This window comes from Oryza glaberrima, chromosome 3 (assembly GCF_000147395.1).
Source record: "Oryza glaberrima chromosome 3, OglaRS2, whole genome shotgun sequence".
In the NCBI taxonomy this organism is placed as follows: Eukaryota; Viridiplantae; Streptophyta; class Magnoliopsida; order Poales; family Poaceae; genus Oryza; species Oryza glaberrima.
The window spans coordinates 7,635,885-7,659,958 of record NC_068328.1 but is presented as its reverse complement, the minus strand read 5'-3'; the positions used below and the strand labels follow the sequence as shown (position 1 = coordinate 7,659,958).

Below are 24,074 nucleotides of genomic sequence, written 5' to 3'. Positions count from 1 at the left end.
ATAGGAATATTTCTCCTACTTACTAAATGGAATAATAGCAACCAAAACTTCTAAAGTACAAGCATATGGGTGTCTCTAATTAAGACTAATTGGAGAGGCCTCTCCAAATAGATTTACCGACATGCAAACCTTTGTTTGTACACGTGATTAGCAAGAACCAAACCATGTTTCAACCTGTCACGGTTAACAAGGCCATCTGAACTGAAGGCCCAATACGTCAGCGAGGGACGGCCTTCTTCTTGGCTTTACTTCGGCGGCGGTACAGCCCATGTGTATTTCTGGGGTTTAGGCCCACAGCCCACTTGAGGCCGTGGATTTTTGCTGGACTTCGGCCCATTTTGCCGCCTCTCCTTCCTCCTCCAGCAAGCCACCTGCACGCGCGGCGTTCCGGCGGCCACGCTCGCGATCCTCCTCGGTTCCTCCGCCTCCGTCAGCGACCTCGGAAGGCGGCGGCGCGCGTCGTCGTGCTGCTCTCCGCCGCGCGCCACCCGGCCTTCCCGCAGCTCCGGATCGCGTCCCCCCAGCTGAGCATGGAAGTGTGAGTGCTCTCTACTTGGCTTCGATTGGGCTTGGAAGTGTGGGCGGAGAGGGCTCCGATCTGATCGTGTTCGATCGCTGTGGCAGGGTGGCGTCGGCGCCGGGGAAGGTGCTCGTCGCGGGAGGCTACCTCGTGCTGGAGCGGCCCAACGCCGGCCTCGTCCTCAGCACCAGCGCGCGCTTCTACGCCATCGTCCGCCCGCTCCGCGACGAGCTCAGCCACGACTCCTGGGCATGGGTGAGCCCCGAGCCCCAGATTTCTCGAACAAACTTTACTAGTAGCATAGCGGAGAATTGCTCCTTACTCTGCCGAGCACCTGTACCATACTAGGCGTGGACGGATGTGAAAGTGACCTCTCCTCAGCTCTCCCGGGAGGCCACCTACAAGCTCTCCCTGAAGAAATCGACGCTCCAGTTGACGTCTTCAAGGCAAGTCATTGATCATTTGCTGGGATTGTGGCAGCAGCGCTCTGGTCTGTAGTTGTTTTCGGAATTCACTTTTGGTGATAGTGTTAACAACTTAATGTTGCAGGGAATCTGCAAACCCTTTTGTGGAGCAGGCAGTGCAATTCTCGGTAGCAGCTGCTAAAGTGACTGTCACTGACAAAGAGGGGAAGGAGGCACTGGACAAGTTGCTTTTGCAAGGTTTTGCGATTTTAGTCTGAAGTTTTGCTCCTGTGCAAATCATGTTTTTGTATACTATGCTATATTTTGATTTCGTTTAGTTGTTAAATTTTCATCTCTATTTTTTTTTTTGTAGGTTTGCACATTACAATTTTGGGCTGCAATGATTTCTATTCTTATAGAAAACAGGTAAAGCTTATTTCCTTAATTAGCTTGCACGTATGCTTGCCTTTAGCCTTTTGATGAGCTTCACAGCACCAACCCCAGGCTAGAAGTCAAAAAAGAAGTGAGATTTAACCTGAACGTGGCCCTAGTTGGTTATTTCAGCTTTGCGAACCACCTAATCTTAAACATATATTTTCTTCATATTCCACTAAAGCAGTAACAAACTCATTTGCCACTTGCCAGTGCCTAATTTATGGATTAACATGATAATTTACTGAAAAGAGGTAGCTCAGGTAGAACCATAAGGGAGAAGTTGTACTGTGCTTTGTAATCGGTATTTTCTCTTTGTATATCCGTGGAAAATGTTTACAATTCACCTATCTGAAACTGCAATAAATTGCACAATTATTTAGAGGCATTGCTTTGAGGTCTGTTCTTTCTCTTATACAGTTAATAAATTTGATATTTGTTCGTGTGTGCTCTATGTGGTCATGATATCGTTTATCATGTAAACAAATAAAGATTCGATGGGCATGCAAAGGATGAACCATTTGTAAATAAATAAAAAAAAATCAGTGCAGATAGGTTGCACGGTTCTATAAACTGAAATATACTCTCTTCCCATGTTTAACTTATGTGTGAATTACAATGCAGATCACCCTTAAAGAGTTGTGCCACTGTTAAATAATTAGCTTGCTATTTTCTATCGTTTCTCCAGATTGAAGCACGTGGCCTTCCTCTAACTCCAGAGGTATTGCTTTCGTTGCCTCCATTCTGTTCAATTACATTTAATTCAGAAGTTGCTAATGGAACAATGACTGGAGAAAATTGCAAACCTGAAGTTGCCAAAACTGGACTTGGGTCATCAGCTGCCATGACCACATCAGTAGTTGCAGCTCTTCTTCACTATCTTGGAACTGTTAACCTTTCATGTTTGGGCCAATCTTCCAGTGGCAACGCAGCTGGACGAGATCTTGACTTGCTGCATGCTATTGCTCAAAGTGCACATTGTATAGCACAAGGAAAAATTGGCAGTGGGTTTGATGTTAGTGCTGCTGTCTATGGGAGTCAACGTTACACAAGGTTTTCTCCAGAAATATTATCCTCGGCTCAGGTATAAAAAAAAAAAAACTGTCATTACCAGATAGTTGTCTATCTAAAAGGTTTTCTATTATAAAGCTTGCCATATCTGATTGGCTGATAATATATCTGCACAATATTTACAGGTTACAGGTGGGCACTGCATGGCAGATGTGGTGGCAGATATTGTTACACAGAGTTGGGATCATGAGAAGGCTAAGTTTTCCTTGCCTCCTCTAATGTCCCTTGTAAGTTAAAAAGAACTTATGATTGATGACTAGGTTTCCTAAATGGTCAATAAACTATTTAACGGGCTGTCACCAGTCATTAGAAAAATTATGGGTATGATGATTGCCTTATAAGATTTACAGCTTGATTAGAGGTTAGTTGCACTTCTATTGTGCCTTTTTAACCATTAGTTCATGGCTGTTTTTTATTATCACAGTTTGTGAGAAAATACTGTTATAAGCACGAATGCTACAAATCATGCTTGTTTTTTTCTCAGTAAGAAATGAACATGCTAGTTTTTGTGATCACTATGCATTCCTCAACCAGAACGTAGTTTGTAGGTTTGCATTCTCTTAAAAATATCTATCCTTTTGATTTAGGTGACTTGAAATGCAGAACTTTTAGATGAAGCTTTAAGGGCACTACCCAGAAACGCCTTTCTGTTTACAAGGCACAGCAGAGATCAGACATTTTTTGTGAGAACGCAATATGAACAATCTATCCAATATTCTTTGCAGTGTTATTTGATTGCTTGTTGCCTTATTGATTAGGGAGATTGTGTTCTGTTCGTTGATTGTAAGGATAAGTACTACTTCTGACTATAGGGAATTTTTTGTTAGCTTCTAGGGGAACCTGGAACTGGAGGATCATCCACTCCATCAATGGTTGGATCTGTGAAACAGTGGCAGAAGTCAGACCCTCAGAAATCCAAGGAGACATGGAGTAAATTGGGGATTGCTAATTCAGTGCTTGAGAACCAACTGAGGAACCTAAACAAACTTGCTGAAGATCACTGGGAAGCCTATGAATCTGTTTTACGATCCTGTAGTCGTCTCACGTGCAGTAAGGTAAATAACTAGATTACATATTCTTATATCAAACATTCAATATTGTAAACATATAATATATTTGTTTCAATGGGCAAGAGGAAATCATGTTGTTATGGTTAATAATATGATTGTTAACTGTTTAGACTCCATCAAGGATCACGGTTATAAAGTGCATAAATAATGCAACTGTTATCCTGGAAAAGTGTTTTTTGATGGACCAGAGCTTGAACCATCCAATTTTTTAACAGCATCTTCTACACAATTCTGATTTCTGAAATACTTATCTTTGTTGTTTGCATGCTTCTTGTTCTTAGTTATCACCAGGTGCATCTGTGAATTTGGAAAGAGAACTCGTCTTTCAGTACTATATGCTAAAACCTTTTCTCTTTGTTCTTGCAAGTGGACAGAGGTGGCTACCAATCAACATCAAGAACTAATTGTTAGATCATTACTGGCCGCAAGAGATGCTTTCCTTGAAATAAGGCTTCATATGCGAGAGATGGGCATAGCAGCTGGTGTTCCAGTAAGACTTAGTTCCTTTTAATGAAATTATGGATGTTGAAGATAACATGATCGATTCTTCTACATGGTGGCTGGCATAGTTACATCTAGACAAATTGTTTAGCTATTAATTTGTAGATAATGGGGACATTATAGTAATATACACCTGTCTCGTTGTCCTCATTTTGCAGATTGAGCCAGAATCACAAACTCAACTTCTGGATGCCACTATGAATATGGAGGGTGTTCTACTAGCTGGAGTTCCTGGGGCCGGTGGCTTTGATGCAGTTTTCTCAGTGATTTTGGGTGAAGCAAGTGATGCTGTAGCCAAAGCTTGGAGCTCAGCTGGTGTTCTCCCTCTTCTTGTTCGAGAAGATCCCCGAGGTGTTTCATTGGAAGCTGGTGACCCAAGAACAAGGGAGGTGTCAACCGCTGTATCATCGATACAAATAAACTGATAATGTTGTTTGAATTCCGTTAGATTTATTCATGATGTGTACGTTTGGTGTCTCTTTCATGTAGCACTAGCCAAACATGATATGTTGAAGAGGCTACACGCGGACATGGTTAAATAAGTGCTGTGCACGGAGCAAGATATCATGTTGTGACAGATTGATATGATTTAGCCATGTGAAAATGCTTGTAACTATTGAAATGTACGCATAGAATGCCTACTTAAGCATTCCAATAAGCTCAAAGTTATAGGAGTTCGGGCCTTTGATTTCAGAACTCCTGTAACAGTTTCCATGGTTTTTGTTAGAAATAAAAGCTGTTGTAAAAGTTTCCATGGTTTATTACAGAACTGGACCTGTTTTTGGCGTTTGAAAGGGGTTGTGACAATGTGACTTGTGAGCTGGGTCGTCATCTCATCTCCTTGGATAAGGACTGCTTTTAGTGAGGAAATGCTGAGAGCATAATTCTGCAAGAAATGCGTCCAAAGGCTTTTCAAAGTTGAGCCTTGGAGGAGGCATTGGGGCTTTCGGCTTTAGCTTTTCGGAAATGCCCAAGGTCAAGGAATGTCCCTAGGTGCGCACTCTTCCTTGGGCTACAAATGCTTCACCAATCAAGGTGCCCAGGGTCAAAGTATTTTCACCAATCAAGGTGAACTTCTCTGAATACAAGGTACCTGTCACTGTAGCTCATCCTGAAAACTTTGGCGACTACTTTTTTATTCTGTAAGCAATAAATTTATAAATACTTAAAAAACATCTTATATTATCAATTTATGTTGCATCCTAAATGTAACCATGCGAATTTTGTGCATCATATCTAACTATTGTTATTTGCTAGCTGCATCATAATCTTATACTAGGCTCCCAAGAATCTAACAAATAGTGTTGGCAATAGAAGTCGTCGCTTTTCAAAATTATGATGGATTTAACAGGAGACGGCAGCAAAAGCTGGAGGTCACTAAAACGGCGGCTGGTTGGAGAGTAGGGTGCCTACCATGTCTAAGATAATGAGGCATGTTGGTACAGGGGAATGGTACGTTACGTACCCTGTGGGAGCATCGGAATGAAGCCGAGGCAGTGGTCGTCGTTTTCGCTCCAGGTAACACCGGATCTTTAGCACACATTCCCTGGGTGCAAAGCTGTTTCTCTTCGATGGCTCACCTCGCGTGGCCATCCATATGCAAGATCTGCTTACGTAGAGGAGGAATATATGGTGAATTTTTGTCTATACAAGACTTGAAAAGGCTCAAAAGCTCCCGTGGGGATGTAGAGACCAATCAATCTCGCGCCTCCCTTCATAGTTGACATATGTCTATAGGCCAATCAATCTCTACATTGACCACTTTGATTCAAAGGAAAAACATAGAAATTTCATAGAATTTTAATTCTATAAGTTTAATTTTTTCAAATTATTATTTTTGTCTAAATGACCCTTAAAACAAAGGATTGGATACTATAAAATCTTATGAAATTTCTATGAAATACCTCAACCCATAAAAGTTTTGGAGAAAATTTAGCATTAGGTTTAACCTCATAGAAACTTTCTTTCGAATCTCTCTTTTCTCAAAATCCTTTTTTTTCTACGGTCTAACCCAATAACTATTTTTGTTTTTTTCTATGTTTTACAGTCCACAATTTTACACTTTCATTTCTATCATAATCATGTGTTTTTTCAATTGTTGTGTTTTTTCAATCATATGTTTTAAAGTGGGCAGAAATCTTATTGGTTCGCACAAGGTTTTAGACTCAGTTTGTGGTTTTGTGCTATGCTGTGTGGTGCTTATTTTTTTCAAAAGTTTGGGCACATCTGACTTTTACTGTTTATATGTATGTGAAAAAATATTAAAGTATCTTGCTATGAAAATGTTTTCCCTAGAAAATACGCGGATCATTACTAACAACAAATCTACAAAGTTGACTTTTCGGAAACATCATGCATTCCACGGAGAGAGTAAAGAGAATTTGTACAAATAAACTTAACAATATTTGTACTTGTGCCTACAGTAAATCAGTAATCACTGTAGAAATATTTTGTTAGAGGACTGCACAAACATTAGTAGTTGTCAAATACAGTTGTAAATGCTGATGTAGTACGCAATAATATATCAGAAATTGAAGCATAAAATCTTTCGGCGTGCGCCCACAAAATTCGAAGGAAAAGTACACTAGCATTATGGATCAGTATTGGACTAATTGATAATAATGCATAACAGTAAATATAAGGGTAAATTAGATCCGTGCCATTGTAAATGTGCCTATTTAGATAAATGTCAATACAATTCGTCTATTCGTAGCCATGCCACTGAAATTTTATAAAACGTTTTCCATCCATTTTGCGTTGACCAGGCCGGCTGGCACTCTCCTCCTCGACGGAAAAATGGCGATGGAGCTTGCCGCCGTCTGACAATCTCGCCACCGCCATCGGAAGAAACAGGAGGAGAAAAATTGGCAATGGAGCACACCTCCATCTCCGAGACAAGACGAGCTTGCCGTTGCAAAAAAGATCACAATTCACAGGGAGGAAAACAAATTGATGATGGAGCTCGCCGTTGTCTGAGACCTCATCGCCACCACGACAAGCTAGCCATTGCCGCCGTCTGAGACCTTATCGCCGCCACGACAAGCTCGCCATCGCTGCCGTCAGAAATCTCATCGTCGCCACGACGAGCCCATCGCTGCCGCCACCTGGGGCCACGGAGGAGGCGGCACGCACCGGGGGCGATGCCGCGGCGGACCGGCTCGCGCCGTCCGGGAGTGCGATGGGCGGCTGGACTTGCCAGGGATAGATAAAGGAGAAAGAGGATGAGGACGAGCATCTCGCCGCCGCCTTGTTGGCCCATGGCGCGCTGAGGAAATAGGAGAGTAGGGTTGGCAACGGGGCGGGTTGGGCCAGAACGCCCCCGCCCCCGCTCCCAGACTTCTCCCCCGGCCCCGGCCCCGCAGAGATGGTCGGGTGAATACCATCACCCGTCCCCGCCCCCGTAGGAGACCCGTGGGTGAGCGGGCCCCCGCACCACCCGGCTGACGATTGATGATTGACGAGCGAGGAGCCGAGGCGACGCTGATGAGGGACAACGATAGACAGGTGGCGTGGCTGGGGACTGGGCATCGCTGCCGCTGTCGCCGCGGATGCGCCTCCTTGGCCGCCACCGCGGATGTGCCCTCCATGGCCGCCGCTGCCGTGGATGCGATGTTAGCCCTTGCCGTCGCTGTCGCGGATGCGCCGCTGACACCGACGCCAATGGCCGTGCCCTTGGTTGTCGACGTTGCGGCTCGTAAGAGGCCGCCACCGCCGCCGGCCACAAGAGGCCGCCACCGCCGCCACGCGTGGCCGCCGCTGCCGCCACTGTTGCCGTCCATGCGTGATGGCTGGGTGGGGTGGGAAGGGAGCTCAATGAGGATAAGGTTAGGGTAGGGAATAGATGACTAATTAGGGTTAGACTAGATGGGCCTTTTGGGCTCGTAATATGCTATTATTAATAGTCTAATATACATTCTTCGGGGACCCGCGAGTCACCTGCCCCCACCCCTGTAGGGGCGGGTCCCCGACTCTACGGGTGAAATTGCCATCCCTAGAGGAGAGGATAGGGAAGAAGGGAGAAAGAAAGAAGAAAACCGAAAAAAAAGGATGGATGAAAAATGTGTCGGTATTGGTATGGTCCTAATTTTATAAAGTTTCAGTGGCACGATGATGAATAGATGAACTGTAATACTCCCTCTATATCATACTATAAGTCATTTGACTTATTTTTAAGTCAAACTTCTTTAAGTTTGACCAAATCTATAGAAAAATATATTAGTATTTTTAACACAAAACAATCATGTTATTAAAGTATATGCAATGTTATATTTAATGAAACTAATTTAACATTTTAGATGTTGCTAAATTTATCTATAAACTTGGTCAAACATGACTAGAAAAAAAAAATCAAACGACTTAAAAAATGAAACGGAGGGAGTAGCATTTTTCTGGATAGGCAAATTTGCAATGGCATGGATCCAATTACCCAAATATCAATTTTTGCATCTGAAAATTCTCTACCCAGGAGCTTCCAACGCATCCCTTTTACCTTTCTTTCGGCACTAGAATATCTTTTCACATTAATTAATTAACAAATTGCAATGCATTTTTATGGTTGAGCTTCTTTCTTTGATTCTTCCGAACCAGAAGAAGATACGCAACAATTCCCACCGATCAAGTATATACATGTCGTTTTCTAGGTGGAAAAAGATGGAGTAACAAATTTTGTATCATTTGCAGCTTTCAACGAGTATTTGTGCTCTGTCGAGGAGGGGTTCTCTGAAATCACAGTACACAGAAAATGCATCACCATCCAAACAGAGCTACTCCTACATGAATTCTTTTCTGAAAAGGCAGAGCTACACCTGAATATAAATATATGAATCTGAATGTCCCAGACTAGCTAGTCAAGCACAGAACCTCTAGCCGACAACGACTAGTCGTCAGAACTCTGAAGACCACTCGCCGATGCATGCTACAGAGAGGCTGACGAATGACAATGTCCAAGTTGAATCAAATCCACTGCCACCATCACCACAGAAACAATATATAGAGATTAGAGCCTATTCCCTTGATGCCAATATGCTACCTGGTGCGTGATTATCTCAGGTGTGCAACCCCAAAGCAGCTTAGCATTCATCCACTTGGGCTAGCTGTGTTTTGTGCAGTTTTTAGTGTACATAATGCTGGAGGAGGAATCATCTATGGCCCCCCTCTTTTGTGCACTTGTGCTAGACGTTCCATATTAACAAATGAAATTATTCCTTATCATTTGCTTTTTGTTCATGATCTCCAAACAAGTGATTTTCTAATTCCTCTGAGGGACCTAAAGCCTGGTGCAGTATGCATGTATATTGGTGTTGGGCATAAAGTCTGGCTGTCAACTTGACTATTTTTCTTATCTGATGGAACCTAAATGTGCTAGACTGATAGTCATGGGCCATGCCAAATATGTGAGATCATATATGATTGGCTCATCTCTTTTCAATATAAGGTAAAAGAGATCCAGAGTGCAAATCTAGCTTGTTGGAGCTTTTGCTTTAATTACTCTGCGCCTAAGAAAAGTGAAAAATTCTTTTCAGAGAAAGGGGGGAAAAATTCCAGACTATCCAGTTCCTGAACAATGTACCTGCATATATGTTCTAGTGGAAGCATTTTTCAGGCCGACTGCTCACAGCTATCTCTTTGTGTTAATGTTGATCCACATAACAGCGTCAAATAACAACACATACAGTTAAATAAATATTGCTGTATTTACGAGTAAATAGTATCTTCAGCACTCAAAATGACACTCGTGTTTCAGCAAGTAAAAAAACATATGTCAAAGTACATGTGCATGCATTATCTACCTTTCAGAATCACCCAAGTATAACTGGATTTTATACCTCACTAACCCCGGCACATAAACTAATTAATCTGTCGACTGATGCAAAATGGAATCGATCCGGCTTATGTGGCGACCAATTAACTCCCTGGAACTTAAAAAAATCCAAGAGGCCAGCGGGGGGGTAAAATAATGGATTGATTTGATCGATCATTTCCATCCAGCTAAATTAAAGCGTCGATACTTTCTTACGTCTGTCGAATAAAACGCCCTCCAATCGCTCGTCGCGGCCGCTGTTGAGCTATTCTCCGATCCTCTCGTGGCAATGGCCGCCGATCAGGCTGCATCCTTGCAGCAATTTGCAGTTTAATTCTCCTTTCCATTAAGCTTTCATCTTTAGCAAGTCGCCTCTTAAATTAGTGCATATATATAATCTGCACTACCATTTGCAGCAGCTCGCGACAAACTAGCTAAGAGGCTAATTAGGTAGCTTACACTCCCCTATAAATATGGCTCAGTCGAGTGCTCGCTTGGAAGCAGCAGCAGCCAGAAAGCTAGAGCACTGAGCAGTGAGCGTACAAACGATCGGTCGGCCGGCGAGAAGAGGAGTAGAAAGAAGAAGGGTTTGCGTGTGTGTACATGGATTGGAGCAGGGCGGAGAACGCGAGGTTCGAGCAGGCGCTGGCCATGTACGACCGCGACACGCCGGGGCGGTGGGAGCGCGTGGCGGCGGTGGTCGGCGGGGGGAAGACGGCGGACGACGTGAGGCGCCACTTCGACCTCCTCGTCGACGACTGCGGCAGCATCGAGTCCGGAAACTACGGCTACCCCGGCACCGGCGCCGGCGCCGGCCGCGGCAGCGGCAACGGCAACGGCAATGGCAGGGACAAGAACAACGACGGCAACACGAACAGGCGCCAGAGCAGGTAAAAATTACTGACGCAAGATCGATCAGCGATCGATCATATCGCCTTCGATTTCGATCGATCGAAAAAAATGACATATTTTCACTGGCGGCCGCATTAGATAGGTCGCTAGTGAAAATTCATTTTGCTAATGGTCGGTGCCCCTCACCCTCTCGTTACGAGTTTGCTGGCGGTTTTTAAATTTTTCTAACAACGAAAATAATAAGCCAACGTTATGAAACATCGTTTTTCTAGTAGTGATCGAGGTGTCTCTCATGATTTTATATAATGCATTTGTGCATGCAGAGCCAACGGGCCGCAGACATGACGTACGGAGAAATGAATGTGTGTCAACAAACAACAAGCACGTAAAGATAACAAGAGTACGAGATATGCGTATTATGTGTGCTATATATGTGTATTTACGTATACATATCTGAATGTGGTGTACGGCTTTGGATATTGGAAGAATCTACCTTGATAGCTGTAGCTTAATTTGTTATGTAGTGAGAGTCTGAGAGAGAGGCAAGAGCATGCATGGCTAGCTGCTGGAGTACTGGCTAAAGCTTCTGCCATCGAGCAGTAGTCAGCAGTGGTATGCAACTACGTATGCATGCATTTGTCAGGGATGTAAAATGTATCTGGCTCTACTTTGTAACGTGTGGTTTGTTGGTCTTGATTAACTAATTAATGTAATGGAATGCAAGGTTTGGTTTCTGACTATGAAAGAAGTATATGTGTTTTTGATTTACTAACTGTCAAAATACCTTATCAAATTTGTAGAGGTAGTGTTTCTCTTGGTCTCTTTCTTAGTTTGAAGCTTTACCACTGCAACTATTGCTAGCATAAGGCCCTTCACAGGGCGCTTGCGTGGCGAGTAACCTCGTCGGTTTAGCTACGCCAAACCTTGACGTGGAGGAGAAAAGGAGGTGAGTCCCGTGTCTTTGCAAGTTTTGTGCATCCTATTAAAGTCCCGGTTTCCTCACACCCAAAAAAGAACCACACTTGCTACTCCTCACCAATCCTCCCCATTTCGAAGATACTCTGCATTGGATGATGGCCTGTACTTTTATGTGTGTCTTCATCACCTTTTTCTTAGGTGGAAGCTGGAACTATGGGCTATGGGCACGGTGCATTACTCTTGCCATGAAGCTCTTCTCCTTATGGAATATAGTCCTAGGTCCTAACGACAACCTTGTGTTTTCGTCAACCCTGGTTTTCATTTTAGGATCAAGCACAAGTAGCCAAGCTTGGGGTTGGGGGGGGGGGGTGAATTGGATGAGGGACATCAATGTGTGAAGGTCTGATGGACCGTGGGTGTCTGCGGGACATGTATACCCGAGGGACTGTCGATGTACGGTGAAGGCGGTGAATAGGCCGAGAGACACCAATGTGTGAAGGGTGTGTGGTAACTTTTCCTCGGTCAACCCATCCTCCTTATTCTTTCTTATATTGTGTAGCTGGCACCACAAATACCTTGAAACATTATTGTTTTCATCCCTAGTGGTGGAGCTAATACCCTATTTGAGAAGCTTTCAGCAGCTATAACTACTTCTAGAATATCCAGCTCAACCAAATAGCCTATATTCTCATTCAGGTTTTGAGAAGCAATAGCTATAGAATCTAAAGAATAAACTACTAGTTAAAAGCCAAAAAACCTAGTTTCTATATATTTTCACCAACTGGATGCTTATAAGCTAGTTCTTCAACTCCTGAATCGGACCTGAATTTGTAAACTCAACTTTGAGTACGGATATAATTCTTAAAAAGATAAAAGCATGCCAATGATGCTTTAAAACCCTTATGAGATCAATTATTAGACGACTCATAGCTTCCATTCAACTCTAATTAACATTGACCATTCTTGGATCTGTATCTCCTATACTTAGAATAGATTTTAACTCTATTTTTATTCTGTTCTTATAATTTTTTCTCTCACCAATAATAGTTCTAGAAGTCTACAAAGCATGATACTGTTGAGGATGCTGTATAGTTTATGTGCCGATGTTAGCATGAAACCTAGGTAGGTATGCTAGTACTGGGGTGGATCTATATCCCCTATACTTACAACATATTTCAACTCTATTTGATTTTGTTCTTACATTTTTTCTATCTCACTAATAATAGTTCAAGAAGTCTACAAAAAGTGATACAATTGAGGATACGTCCAGATCGGTTGCATCCATGGGCCATGTACAGATCAGTAGCTTCCATGAGGGCGAAATTGAAAGCATTACAATCTTTCTACTGATTGATTCGCCTTCGCTGCCCATCAACCCTAATAAGCTATCGACTGCAAGGCTTTCCACTGTTCCCCAAGCGCCATCAGGATATGGATTTTTGTTAATTGGGATAAGGGTTTTCTGATGTTGAATATTGCCGGTCTGAATGTGTATGAACTTATGGATTCACATGTTCTTATCAAGCATAGGCAAGATGCTGCTTTTTTCTAGCAGATCGTGAGCCCTACATCGAGTTCAGTTACTGTGTGGTTTTCTTTAATTTTCCATGCAAAATTCATCAGCGTACATTTTTTTTTCTACTGAAAAGGTAGAAACTTGTCAACATTATTACAACTAGGAAGGAAGCCCGCGCAACTGCGCCGGCAAGAATGTTAAAAGAAGTCATATATCACCATATTCGCTATAAAGACCATAGATTACTTTAATTATAATCATAAAAGTAATATGTATACCGTCAAATAGACAAATGATATTCAAACAAAAGTTACTTTATCCCGGTTATACATATACTTATCTATCACCATTACATATTACCATTGTCTTAAAGGTATGTGCTCTTTTAATAGATGGAACCGTATTTATACTTAAAAATAAACCTAATATATCAATAATATAATAAAGAATCCATCTTCACTTCACAGTGTCCATGTCTTACTTATTACTCCCCCCGTCCCAAAATATAACAACTTATAGCCTATGGAATTTGTCCCAAAATATAACAACTTCTCCACCAACATTCTCTTCTCAACTAATCACAACCCTCCACCATTCAATTTTCCTACCTACCTTCACTTCTCCTCCAATCACAACACCCTCCCTCCCCATTTAATCCTATCAACTTTCTTAATAACCGTGTCCAACTTTAAAAATGCTTATATTCTGGGATGGAGGGAGTAGATATGTAATCCTGATCTCCTGTACACGTATGCTGCAAAATCTCCTATATGTATAGAAACCTCTCTCCTAATCTCTCCTAAAAATATCTCTTGTATTTATAGAAACCTCTCTGTCCTAATATCCATATATGTACGCCATAAAATACATACTGTTCACCAAAAAATCTCCATACATGTGAACAACATACTTACTGAGCCCGTCCTGCTCCATGACACTAATGTCATCTACTAAACTATGTATGAATATTGAAAAATATCGCTTTTATCAATTAATATGATAAAATCACTAAAATTATATATAAATGTTCCTCTAACGCATCAAGCATAGCATAGCCCGTCATGGTTTTCTTCTCTTATACCTTAAACCATGGGTTTCGCATCGACGTTGCCATACCCCTTAAGATCAGTGTGAGGCACAATTTCAACATTCATTGTCATTACAATCATAAAGGATTGCATCAGTAACTAAGCCAACTGAGCTCTATTAACAACAGTGACCTCTCACTGGACCATCACCTTAGCAATATTGTCATAGTATTTACAATATCGTAGCATGCCCTGTCCTCCATACTTTGCGCCCTTTAGGGAATAACATAGAGAAAATAGAGGTAATGAAAATAGTTCTTTTAAGTTTTGAATCGATTTGTGGTATAGAGTAGGCACGGTGTTTTTATGGTATTAATCAGTACTACTAAATTTTAGTGGTACAAATATAATTTTCTCTTTTAAAACTTAGCAGAGTTGATCATTCGACACTAATTCAGAAAATCTAATAGCTTTAGTGGTGAGAACCACGTGGAAAAATATTTGCGCAAGTAATAATTCTTTGCAAATATATGATTTTACATGGGCCTTGATATTATTTTCCTTGTATTATTATAGATCTTCCTCACCTATACATGTTCATGGGATAATATATGATAGAATAATCTGTGTTTTTAAATTTATTTATGCTAATTGTTAAGACTATTTAAATGAAAATGACATGAAAAGGGATAGAATATGTTCCATGTGAACTTTTTTAATAAAAATGTAGTTCACATATTTATATATTTCTTTAAAAAGATTAGCGATCAAAGTCAGTAAATGAATATAGTACCGCTGCCAGTTAAAAAGATTATTTGGATGCGAAAGACATAATAAAAGGATTATAATATTGTTCCATGTGATAGTATTTTATTCAAATATAGTTAAATGGGATGTAGTATTTTTTTTAATTCATAAATCCTGTTTAACTATCATATAAACATGAGCGAAAGGAGCTACGGAGGAGGGGCTGGTCTAACTGTATGTATTACATACAAACATAAAAATATTTTAATTATTAATTTGAGAATTAGGAGTGAAGGATTGGTAGGATTTTTATCGTACTTATGTTTTTTTTCTCGTGAATACTCCCTTAGTAAAATAAAATCCAATCTTAAGGATAAATCTTAGGATTAGGTTATTTTGGGCACAGGGTTTATGTATTATTTTTTTTCTCTTATAGGAATACGTTTAAAGAGGTGAGTTAAAATATATATGCGTGAGGTGAGTTAACATATGAGTATGCCGTGCTTCAAAAGGAAACTAATCCACGATTGTGTTTTATATAGTGAATAAAAGTACTTGAGAAAAAGAAAGGTAAAAATCTGTTATAGGTGGGCTTATACGTACGTACATGCCGTATGATTGTTTTTTATGTGCGTGCATACTCAGAGAGAGATATTAGTCAGTTTTAGGAGGGAGGGGTTAATTACTCGATAGATCTAATCTAATGGTTGATAATAACGGGTCCACCAATTTAAATAAAAATTGATGGTTGGATGTTTTGCTTTTTTCTTAGAATTTATATGATTTTCTCTATTTATTAGAGCGCCACGTGGCGGCGTAGGAGCATTTGTAGAATACCACGTGGCGCTTTGGAAGTATTTTTAGAAAGTTTAATGGACTTTTAGTATATAATAGTTTGCTTGTCAATAACATCAAGTTCTTCTTTAATCTGCAAGTGGACATTACAATAGCTTGATCGAACCTAACTGCAAGCTGTCACTTTCATGATCATGAGCTGTGCATAGTTGTATAGTACTCTGCGCGAAGAACTATTCTACGTGCAATGCATAGCATGTACAACAGTTCTTCCTCCCAGCTTGAACCTTTGATATGTTGTATGAAGTCTGATCGGGTTTTTCATATGTACATGAGTCGATCTGTAGTTTTCTTAATAAAAAATTCTCATGAACCCTATCTGTACGTACATGAACTGTCTAGATTTTTCTCTTCTTTTGCATAATTGCTACATCAATCACTCAATCTGCTTGGTGTTTTCATCCACCAGGTGCTTATGTACTTCTCCATTGTCTCGGCACTCCTCATCAGTCCCAGAAGCAGTACCTCTCAACCCTCCTTAGCCTAGTGGCGAAGTCAGAAATTATCGAAGAATAGGGATAACCCTAAGGCTTAACTAATAAGTTGTTCATATTCTGTAAAATTTATATGGTAATCTATCTATCTATCTATTATATTATTAAAATAGCCTTGAAAGGAGGCACCACGTTCGCTGTGGGGGCTAGAAATTCCCACATTAATCGAAGAAAAAGAAAAAAAAAAAGAAAAGGATAGTCCAAGTAGAAGTACAATCTAAAAATAACTGAAATTCGGAATTAAAAATAAGCAATATTAAAAGAAGTCCAATTTTTAAAGCTTCAGACTTCTAAAAAGTAAAAAAAAACAATGATAATCATGTTTGATTTTAAAATCTCAATGACAATAAAGAAGGAAGACAGCGGGCGAGCCGTAGAGGAGTACAATGGCAAAACCGGTTTGGCGGGACTTCTAGAAATTAAAAATGAACCTAAACTATAATTATGTTTGATTTTTAAAATCTCAATGACAATAAAGAGAAGAGATAATGGACGAGACATAGAGGAGTATAATGGCAACGTTTAACGAGACATCTATAAATTATAAAAACGAAACCCAACGTGACAATAAACTCGAAAAACTGTAAAATCCAATTTTTAAAGGTTCCAAGAAAAATGAATAGAAATAGTGATAGATCGAGCAAGCAAATAAAGAAGGAGATGACATAAGGGGTAGCAATTGGTGTAATTTTTAAAAACTATATAATTAGAAACATGAGGATGATAAGATTTGGTCTTTTAAAGTCTTAACAATGAGACATCTATTTAATAAATTTTAAGTAAAATCATACTTAAAAAAATATATGATTGTTTTGTGCTAGCCACGCAATTGCGTGGGCCACCTAGCTAGTTTAAGAAATTTCAACATGATTTTGGAGTCAAGCCATAACTACCCTAGGCCTACCTCCGCCCCTGCCCCTGTCATGGCCTCCTCCATCGTCGATGCCGGTGAACCGCCGTCGGTCCCATTGCTGGATCAGTTCAACACAATGAACACAATTCAGTTTAGCTGGCTTTCTATTATTGAGAAAATATTCCTCTCTGATTTCAATCGGTTTATTGCCCATTAACCCAGGTTTGCAATTATGAAACCGGTTCGTGACTCTTTGAATGTTCCAAACCCATCCATGTCAGTTTCTTTTAAACCCAAGCTTCCGGTGATGCAACTTGAATTCCACAAGCAAGGGTGTCAACTTAGGGTTTGGCACTTGTTGCAACTCTGAAAATTCCTAATGTTCTTCCTACACTGTGCACAAGGTTAGCAAAAGGTCTTCAATCGTATCATTGTTCTTTTATAAACCGTAGTAACGCACAAACAATTTGCTAGTTATATATAAAGTACAAGTTGACTTATTATAACTCATCGGCAATTTTAAATCGTCTAAACAAACATATAAATGTAGACGGTAAAAAGTACTTAAACAATATTTATAATGTGTTATAACCATCAGATTGATAGTAATTATCACACTTTAATTTTTATAAAAACATATATATTTTTAAATAATGTAAGCTTTATTTAAACTTAGTTAATAACATTACATCAAGAGAATACAATCTAACTGAGTGATCCCCGACCTCTGCATATAATGCACACGGCCAAAAAAAAAATGAAAGAAATGACTAGAAACATCTCCCAAGTATAAAAGTTTGATAGAAACATATATCTTATATATCTTAGTGGCTATCAATCTATAGATTAGACCGCCACCCATGCTCTGGATAAAAAAAAAACTCATGCACCACCTGGTCCAATTGTCGTGACAGATATTTGTAGAACTATTTATATCATTTTATAATATCTACATACATCACTGAAAACCAAATAAGTAACATAGGTTCTTCGCAGTCTTCTTATATATTCACTTAAAAAGCGTCTTGGATTAAATTAAATTGACAAATGATTTATTAATTGCGCTATTTTAGGCTATATATCGTCTTTCATAAGTGACCACCAAATAACATATATAAATTGTGCTACTTCGGTTTATTTCGGTCACTCCCAGACTTAATAGATAAAAATATGATTTGGAAAGCCATAGACTTACCCGTTTGATAGAACACCAACTTTTAAATTTAACTTTAGAAATTAGGTCTGAAATAGACTAAACATAGTTTCACATCTCTAATTTATATATTGTGAGAGCATTTTAGCCAGTTTCATTTTTTAAGGTGGAACTAAAATCGTTTAATCGTTTGGTTTGGTTTTAACTTGAGTAGAGATGAAGCTAGAGTCTAAGGTCGTGCCAAACGGCCCTTTAGCAGATCGAAAACGTGATTTGGAAAGCCAAACAACAAAGCAACGTGCAAGCATAACGGATTGGGTCTCTTCTCTCTTGACTTGTCACATCCGGCTTGCGCTGGCCGTCGCAAGGCCGCCGCATACTCTTCTCCCCTCTTTGACTCGTTTTGCGCCCAAGTCGATCCCCAACGTCTCCTCCTCGCTGGTTCGCCCGCCGCGCCGCGCCGCGCCGCGCCGATCTCCATCCGTTCCACGAGCAGCGGTGACCGGGTGCTGTCGTCCTGCTCCCCGCTTCCCTTCCGGCTCCGGTGAGCACCCGTGCCGACCTCACATCCTCTCTCTTTCCCCATCCATCCCGTTCTACCCACGCCTTCTCTCGAATTTTGCAGTAACCTTATCTTCTCTTCTAGATCTGGAAGCTAGGTTTTCACCTTGTCTTCTTAGTAGCCTTAGTTTTACTAGTAGAGTAGTAGTATCAACCGCCGTGGCGCACGTATCGTTCGCCCCTGGACCTGAGGATTACATTCCGTGTCTATAGTTCAATCCTTGACCTTAAGGAGTATAAATTTCATTTTGGACCACTTTTTATTACCGGTGTTTTGCTTTCGACCACCCTTTAATCAACGTATTCACTTTGGATCAGATAATCTTACCTTTGTTGCATTTTGGACTACCCTAACTCTCTTCTCAAGCATATGAACGATTTCGAGTACGCCGGCTCCGATTCATCAGTGAATTCCCACCGCTTTATACCTGGCAATTTATTTGACAGATGACAAGTTTGATGTAGATAGATAAAAGATTTGAGTGTGCTCCAAAGTGACACAAAGGTAAGATTTTCCGGTTCAAAGTGAAAATATCAGTTAAAGGGTGGTCCAAAGCAAAACACCAGTAGTAAAAGGTGGCCCAAAGTAAAATTTACTCTTATATGAATTTCAACATTGATTCTGCTCTGCAGCCGATCTGGTTGATTGATGAGCAGCCCATTGCCTTTTTTGGCAGATTTGAGGCGCTAAAGTTTCCATTCCGTGTTACGAAAAGCTGCATTAGGACATGGACATGGCATTGCCAGTAGTGAATGCCACCGCAGCGGTGCTTGCTCGTGTCTCAGCTGCATTCAATGCCCCTTTTGCCCGTGCGGTTGTCTTTGGGGTTCATATCGATGGTAAGCCTCTTACGTCCACATCAATGAGGAACTTGTGATGTGATAAGGGCGATCGACATTCGGTAACATTCCATTTTTCAGGGCACCTGGTTGTTGAAGGGCTCCTTATAGCGGTCATAGTGTTTCAGCTTTCTAGGAAGAGCTACAAACCGCCCAAGAAGCCACTCGGTGAAAAGGTAAAGTTATCTTCTGCCTGTTCCTCGCTGTTACTTTGTGTTAGAGTATTGGTTTTGGTCATTGCTTTCCAGAACTTGTTGGTGAAAGTTAGCATTTTGATCTTTGCAGGAGATTGACGAGCTATGTGATGAATGGGAGCCAGAACCTCTGTGTCTTCCGATCAAGGATGGGGCCCGAATTGACACACCAATGTTGGAAAGGTTTGTATGATGGTTACATTCTAATTAAAGTTTAAACGGTAGTTGATGCACCATATGGGAGTTCTTTTTTCTTACTTTAAGGAAGTTTTTATGTTTGATAGTGTCTGTTCTGAAGGTAGTTTCTTAAAGCTCCTTGCAGGAAATAATTCGTTTTCAGTATTCCTCTATATTATTTCATAAGTAGTGAGTTACTAGATAAACTATGAGAGAAAGCATGACAGGATTGGGGCAGTTGTAAGCTCAAGCATTGGTTAACTTAACTAGGCAGTGCAGCATGTGGGAAGGCAATATTGACTTGAACCTTTATTCTTGACAAATACTGCATGCAAAAAGATGATTTGCATGCCACAAATCTGGTCAAATTTTAGACGAATACAGGGCATCATGAATCACTTGAAGTATCATGTATCCCTTGCTTTCCAAATGCTTACAATCTTCTATTCTTTAGGCAGACTAACTTTTCTTGAAGTTATTATAGTTGATTCTCAATCGCCATCTGCTTTCTGTAACTTGCAGTATCTTCTCAAACATTTTTCCTCTTCTTTTTACGACGTTAATAAGAACATCAAATGACTTAATACATGCTGCCAAATGCATCTTGCTAGTATTTTGTTATAAAAGTTGTCCTCCATCTGTTATAATCTTGTATCTTTATCCAGTTATCAACAATACTCCATTTATGTGCTTGCGTTGCACTAATAATGGACAGCAGCTTTCTGAATAATACAAATTTAGGAGTAACTGCCAGCACCCCTAACATAGCGTGGCCAATCTCAAATAACTCTCACCCGTAGAATATTCATTTTGTTGCCCTTCCCTCAGATATTGCAATGCATGATATATCATCTGTTTGATGAGTCCTTGTTTATGGATGTGTAATGCTGGAATTGAGAATGTTTATGTTTGCAGAATACCTGCAATTCTTGGGCATTGCATGTTTTCTCTCCTGAGTTTTGGGGGTCTTAACACTATTACGTTTCTTGCTACAGTGCTGCTGCTCCACATACAACCATTGATGGGAAAGAAGTTATAAACTTTGCATCAGCAAATTATCTTGGTTTGATTGGCAATGAGAAGATTATTGTAAGCCAAAACTCTATTGTTTAGGAGTTATTTTGACACTTCTTCCAGGATATTTGACATGGGTGAATTGCAGGATTCTTGTGTTGGTTCACTGGAGAAATATGGTGTTGGTTCTTGTGGTCCACGTGGCTTTTATGGAACAATTGGTTTGTATACTCTCTTTTTGCCACCACTGATCTGTGTTGCAAATGTGGAAGAGAAACTTATCTTTTCATTGTGGAACACTTACAGATGTCCACCTTGACTGTGAGGCAAAAATAGCGAAGTTTCTTGGAACTCCAGACTCAATTCTGTATTCATATGGGATTTCTACAATATTTAGTGTGATACCTGCCTTTTGTAAGAAAGGAGACATCATAGTTGCGTAAGTTAACCTTTTGCCCACATAGTAATATGAACAATACCGGCACATATAGAGTTTGTCCTCTCTTTTTTTTCAGTACAACAGCTTATATAAATGTTTTAGTTATTCACATTTTTTATATACCTGCCTTTTGTAAGAAAGAAATCAAATGAAAACTGCTTCCTTGCCCCCCCCCCCCCTCCCCCCCAACCAAAAAAAAAGAATGAAAATCCTGCACAAACCCTTTAGAAAGTAGTGTATATGTCTGCCTTGTGATCTTCAAAGTTGTCACCTCTTACATGTATCTATTCTTTAGCTGTTATTCTTCCTCATGCAATTAGCTCCATACCTGGATAGTTCTTTTACTAGGTAGCACTTTTCTTTTCTTGATTTTTCATGTTTGAACCTAAGCAAGTTTTCTATATGCATTGCAGTGATGAAGGTGTGCACTGGGCAGTGCAAAATGGTCTTCATCTGTCAAGAAGCACTGTTGTTTATTTTAAACACAATGATATGGCTTCACTTGCAAACACTTTGGAAAAACTTACACGTGGAAATAAACGAGCAGAAAAGATCAGACGATACATTGTTGTAGAATCTATCTACCAGGTGTGGTGCCTTTTATGATAACTCTGATTGGACATGAGTATGGTTTTTTCTCATTTTTCTCATGAATTTTTACGACCTAGAAAATCATGAAATCGTTTAAACATATGACTTTGGCTATATCCTCTCTTACTGTGACGATTGCAGAATTCTGGTCAAATTGCTCCCTTGGATGAGATTGTCAGATTGAAGGAGAAATATCGATTCCGTGTTATTCTGGAGGAAAGCCATTCTTTTGGTGTGCTTGGCCAGTCTGGACGAGGCCTTGCTGAACATTATGGAGTTCCAGTGAGTACCCCTGACATTTTTGTTCTCTCATCGCACCAAAGTAGAAGATTAAAAAGAATAGGTATAATCCATGGAGTCCTGGTAGACACCTGTTAATTTATGAAAATTGTGTTACTGACCATTTTAATTGGATATATTGGCACATCTTATTTCTTACATTTTCTTGCATGTGCAGATTGACAAAATTGATATTATCACTGCTGGAATGGGGAATGCATTAGCTACTGATGGTGGCTTTTGTACAGGAAGTGTTAGAGTTGTTGATCATCAGGTAATGCAACTCTAGATTGACGGAAAATCAATTGCAATAGAATGTTGTTAAATATCTTGACCTATTAAGTTATTGTGCTTTTGCAGCGTCTAAGCAGTTCTGGCTATGTTTTCTCGGCTTCTCTGCCACCTTATCTTGCCAGCGCTGCGGTTTCTGCTGTCAGCTACCTGGAGGGGAACCCGTCAGTTCTTGCAGACCTGAGGAGCAACATTTCTTTCCTGCATAAAGGTTAAGAAGATTATCTTGTTATTTATATGCTTATTTGACCAACATTTACTTACTTTTTAATGTGATTAATGTAGATGTAAAGTTTTTAATGCTTTAATACCTAGCATGTAATGTTGTGGCATCACTTTTATCATGTATTTTTCCCATTAGTGGTAGTTTCAAAACAGCTGCATTGAAATTGTGAAACACATTATGGGATTCAATAGTTGAATTTGTTCAGGCATAATATGTCGTTACTGGTGCCTGCTGATCACCTTGATGCCTTCGATGTTTTTTATCTGCAGAACTGTCAGGTACTCCAGGACTTGAAATTTCCAGCCATGTTCTGTCACCTATCGTTTTCCTCAAACTGAAGAAATCGACGGGTTCATCAAACACCGATATAGATCTTCTTGAAACTATTGCTGAGAGGGTAAGTCCATGTCGACACAACAGAACCTTTCCAGCTGCAAATGAACTTTCACTTGCATATATTTACAGCATCCTATTTCCAACAGGTATTGAAGGAAGATTCAGTTTTTATCGTGGCGTCAAAGCGGTCACCTTTGGATAGGTGCAAACTTCCCGTCGGAATACGCCTCTTCATGTCAGCCGGCCACACCGATTCAGACATCTCCAAAGTGTCCTCATCCTTGAAGCGGGTCTCAGCATCAGTTCTGTCAGATTACATCTGATCCCCTTTCTCTACGAGCTGTGCACTAATCTCTGTGTGCATGTTTGGTTAATGTACATAACCTGTACATTTGTAGGTTCCGATGATTCCCGTTGCCGCTCATACTTGCAAACACTTCGAAAAATAGACGTAGAACAGTGAAATTAGGTGTGTTATGTATCGTTCGGTCTTCTGGTAGTGGTTTCCCGGTAGCATTCCTTCTATATCTTTAATTTTGTCCTCTATTCATCACTTTTATCATTTTGGCTTCAATTCATCACTTTCTGGTGGATTTATATTCTTTTTTTTAGTGTAGATTGGTTGCGCAAATGGCGAAAAGACCCCAAATTCTCAAATCGGCACAAATCGTTTCCAGGTTTCATCTTACCCAATCGCTCCTTCCTTGCAAATCCAACCTGAGCAGCCATATTAACCAAACTGAAAGCGCTGCCTATCGAACACCACAGGCGGAGACGATGGATTTGTGCCGGACAACCGGAGCACGTGCAACGCGTCCATGTTCAGCACAAAAAAATATAACTACTTCAAGCTATTAGGACAATGTTATATCCAAATACATAGAAAAAATATTGCTATATTTTGGAATGGAG

The 24,074-nt window shown here is 40.4% G+C and overlaps 3 protein-coding genes across 5 annotated transcripts; all 3 read left to right on the top strand.

Annotated features, from left to right (window-relative positions):
• Window positions 1-352: 352 nt before the first annotated feature.
• LOC127768342 (phosphomevalonate kinase, peroxisomal) lies at window positions 353-4,733 on the top strand. The gene is made up of 10 exons (XM_052293897.1): window positions 353-538; window positions 625-775; window positions 869-966; window positions 1,070-1,182; window positions 1,298-1,350; window positions 2,045-2,440; window positions 2,553-2,654; window positions 3,255-3,482; window positions 3,865-3,987; window positions 4,157-4,733. The coding sequence occupies exons 1-10, from the start codon at window positions 531-533 to the stop codon at window positions 4,421-4,423; spliced, it is 1,539 nt and encodes a 512-aa protein (XP_052149857.1). The 5' UTR covers window positions 353-530; the 3' UTR covers window positions 4,424-4,733.
• A 5,547-nt stretch (window positions 4,734-10,280) lies between these two features.
• On the top strand, window positions 10,281-11,367 carry LOC127768575 (protein RADIALIS-like 3). Its single transcript, XM_052294183.1, has 2 exons — window positions 10,281-10,688; window positions 10,974-11,367. Exons 1-2 carry the CDS (start codon window positions 10,402-10,404, stop codon window positions 10,993-10,995), a joined length of 309 nt encoding a protein of 102 aa, XP_052150143.1. The 5' UTR covers window positions 10,281-10,401; the 3' UTR covers window positions 10,996-11,367.
• A 7,178-nt stretch (window positions 11,368-18,545) lies between these two features.
• Window positions 18,546-23,765, top strand: LOC127768618 (long chain base biosynthesis protein 1a). 3 transcript variants are annotated; one of them, XM_052294233.1, is made up of 14 exons: window positions 18,546-18,758; window positions 19,453-19,615; window positions 19,697-19,791; window positions 19,901-19,992; window positions 20,982-21,075; window positions 21,149-21,221; window positions 21,307-21,439; window positions 21,853-22,027; window positions 22,172-22,312; window positions 22,488-22,583; window positions 22,670-22,811; window positions 23,096-23,223; window positions 23,309-23,464; window positions 23,561-23,765. In XM_052294233.1, exons 2-14 carry the CDS (start codon window positions 19,504-19,506, stop codon window positions 23,609-23,611), a joined length of 1,488 nt encoding a protein of 495 aa, XP_052150193.1. In that variant the 5' UTR covers window positions 18,546-18,758; window positions 19,453-19,503; the 3' UTR covers window positions 23,612-23,765. The 3 variants fall into 3 exon arrangements, with proteins under 3 accessions (XP_052150193.1, XP_052150194.1, XP_052150195.1); XM_052294234.1 differs by having other exon boundaries at window positions 19,409-19,615; XM_052294235.1 differs by having other exon boundaries at window positions 18,548-18,758; window positions 23,309-23,765.
• The last annotated feature ends 309 nt before the right edge of the window (window positions 23,766-24,074 follow it).